General features: G+C 38.3%; 1 protein-coding gene across 1 annotated transcript; it reads left to right on the plus strand.

The window, feature by feature from the left end:
- Positions 1-216: 216 nt before the first annotated feature.
- Positions 217-1,089, plus strand: LOC150088587 (lactosylceramide 4-alpha-galactosyltransferase-like). Its single transcript, XM_090370243.1, has one exon. It carries the CDS (start codon positions 217-219, stop codon positions 1,087-1,089), a length of 873 nt encoding a protein of 290 aa, XP_090226369.1.
- Positions 1,090-2,282: the final 1,193 nt, after the last annotated feature.

Raw genomic sequence — 2,282 nt, forward strand, 5'->3', positions numbered from 1 at the left:
CTGCAAGCACCGGTTTAGATAATGCACTGGACTACACCTGTTTGTAACTCACTACGAGGCATCCGAAATATCAAGCAGTCCCCTTGATAAATAAGCAATTCCATTTGCAATTGTTATAAAATAGAATTTTTACAGGAAATTTCATATTTTATGTTTGAATTAGAAAGGCATAAGGGTTCCTGGATATAATCCCTCCATACTTTTCTTTCAGATGATATGACGAGCAAGATAAAGAAGTATTTTCTTCCTACAGCGTCTTTCAATATAATTTTCTTGGAAACTTCTGGAAGGCTTTTCTTGAATGGTCGTCAGGCATGTGCAGTCGAATCTGCGGCGAAACATAATCCAAATATGCACGTGAGAGTGTTTTTAACAAGCGAAGACATCCAAACGACTTCCTTGATGTTGGAAATGGACAAATGTTACTCCAATGTGAACTTCCAGACACTGGATGTAGAGACATTTCTGGAAGATACTCCACTCAGAGACTGGCACTCTAAATCCAACTGGAAAAAAGGTCCTCACAGAGTTTTTCATCTCAGCGATGCTTTAAGATTTACCATGATGTGGAAATACGGTGGAATTTACCTCGATTTAGATTTCGTAGTGTTGCGGTCATTAGACAAATTTCGAAATTCACTGTTTAAAGAAAGTAATGAAAGTATCGCGAATGGAATCCTTATTTTTGATCGTTTTCATCCTCTCATGGAAAGCTGCCTCAAAGAATTTGCCAAAACGTACACAAGTAATGCCTGGGCATACAATGGCCCTCAACTTGTAATGAGGGTGATGCAATCACAATGTGGAATGAAATCGGTGGAAGAGGCCGAAAGTAATAGTTGTAATATTACAGTTCACGATCCTGGTGTTGTATTTCCAGTGGCCTGGAATGAGTGGAAGAAATGTTTTATTTCTTCAGAAGCAGCAAAAGTTGTAGAAGAATACAACCAAAGTTACGCTATTCACTTTTCCAATAAAATGAGCTGGGATACCCTTGTCCGAATTAGGGAAAACACTGCCTACGAAATTGCAGCAAGAGAAAACTGCCCTTTGACATACAAGATTGCCCGTAGTATTGGAGTGTTTTAAAAGTGCCCTTAATTACAAATGTTTAATGTTACAATGAGCGGTGAATTCCATAAATAGCTAATGTACGTGAATTACATATTATGTTCTTTAATTATGTATTAAGTAATATTTAAATATAAATATTTATTTTTAATCATTTTATGAGTAAAATTTTTATATCAAAGAATATTTCGGCCAATTTAAGGATATGCACAATTATACTGATTTTTAAAAATAACGTGGTAATCGGCCCTCACGTGGGTATAATCAACCCCGGGTGGAAGGAGGCCTAATTTCGAATTCCGTGAATGGTATCAGACATTTTAATGAACTTTTTGCACAACGTGGTTGTGTTAGTTGGGTTCATGATTTTTACTCCTGAAATTTCTGGATTTTCGTTGAGCAGGTATTAAATCAACCGAAGAATACACGCAGGTTACAGACAATCTAATGATGCCTTATATCTTAGGTATTTTGGCTCTTGACACGCAGCTAACACTCCACAGTATAGAAGGCCTACTATAGTACTATGCATGACCTGTAAGAAGCAGATGCCACTGGTGATTATACCTCGTACCAGCGGAGTTCCACGCTTAAAATATAAAAATATATTTGGTAAAATGTGCGTTTAAGAATATGTAAACGCATATTTGTATTTAAGAAAGTGTTTTTTACGTTGATCGTAAAGCATTCTGTTTTAGAACTGGTTTCAGACAGCAAAGTCCTCGTGTGTAGCACCCAGCTGGTAGAATCGCCGTCTTCCCTCCACCGGGTGCAAAAGATCTGAGTTCGAATCTCATCGATGACGTGAGGAATATTTAAGGGCCTTTGTTTACAACGTGGCTGAGTTAGTCGGTTTCAGGAAAGGGTAGCATGTTTATTTTTACTCACGCCATAACTTCACTATGGTGGCCCTCAAATAATGCCTGCGATTGCTGAGATGCTGACCCCGCCTTCCTAGCACCGCAAATCATTCCCTGTTCGAACTCCATTAGGTCCTCCCTTTTCTCCATTGCACGGGCTTCGTATTGACCAACCAACTCGCAGTGCTGCTCCTGTCGGTGACGTCACTCCTAGGTGCTGTGGGATGTGATCACTCGTAGAGACAGGGGTGTTCATAATCTTAGCATAAATAAAATATAAAGAATGTAGCGTTTCATTTTAAAAGAGACCAATTTATGTGCGTAAATAATAATGTATCAATAATTATTTTA

The sequence above is a fragment of the Mastigoproctus giganteus genome, chromosome 3 (genome assembly GCF_048544385.1).
Source record: "Mastigoproctus giganteus isolate SK-2022 chromosome 3, ASM4854438v1, whole genome shotgun sequence".
Classification (NCBI taxonomy): domain Eukaryota; kingdom Metazoa; phylum Arthropoda; class Arachnida; order Uropygi; family Thelyphonidae; genus Mastigoproctus; species Mastigoproctus giganteus.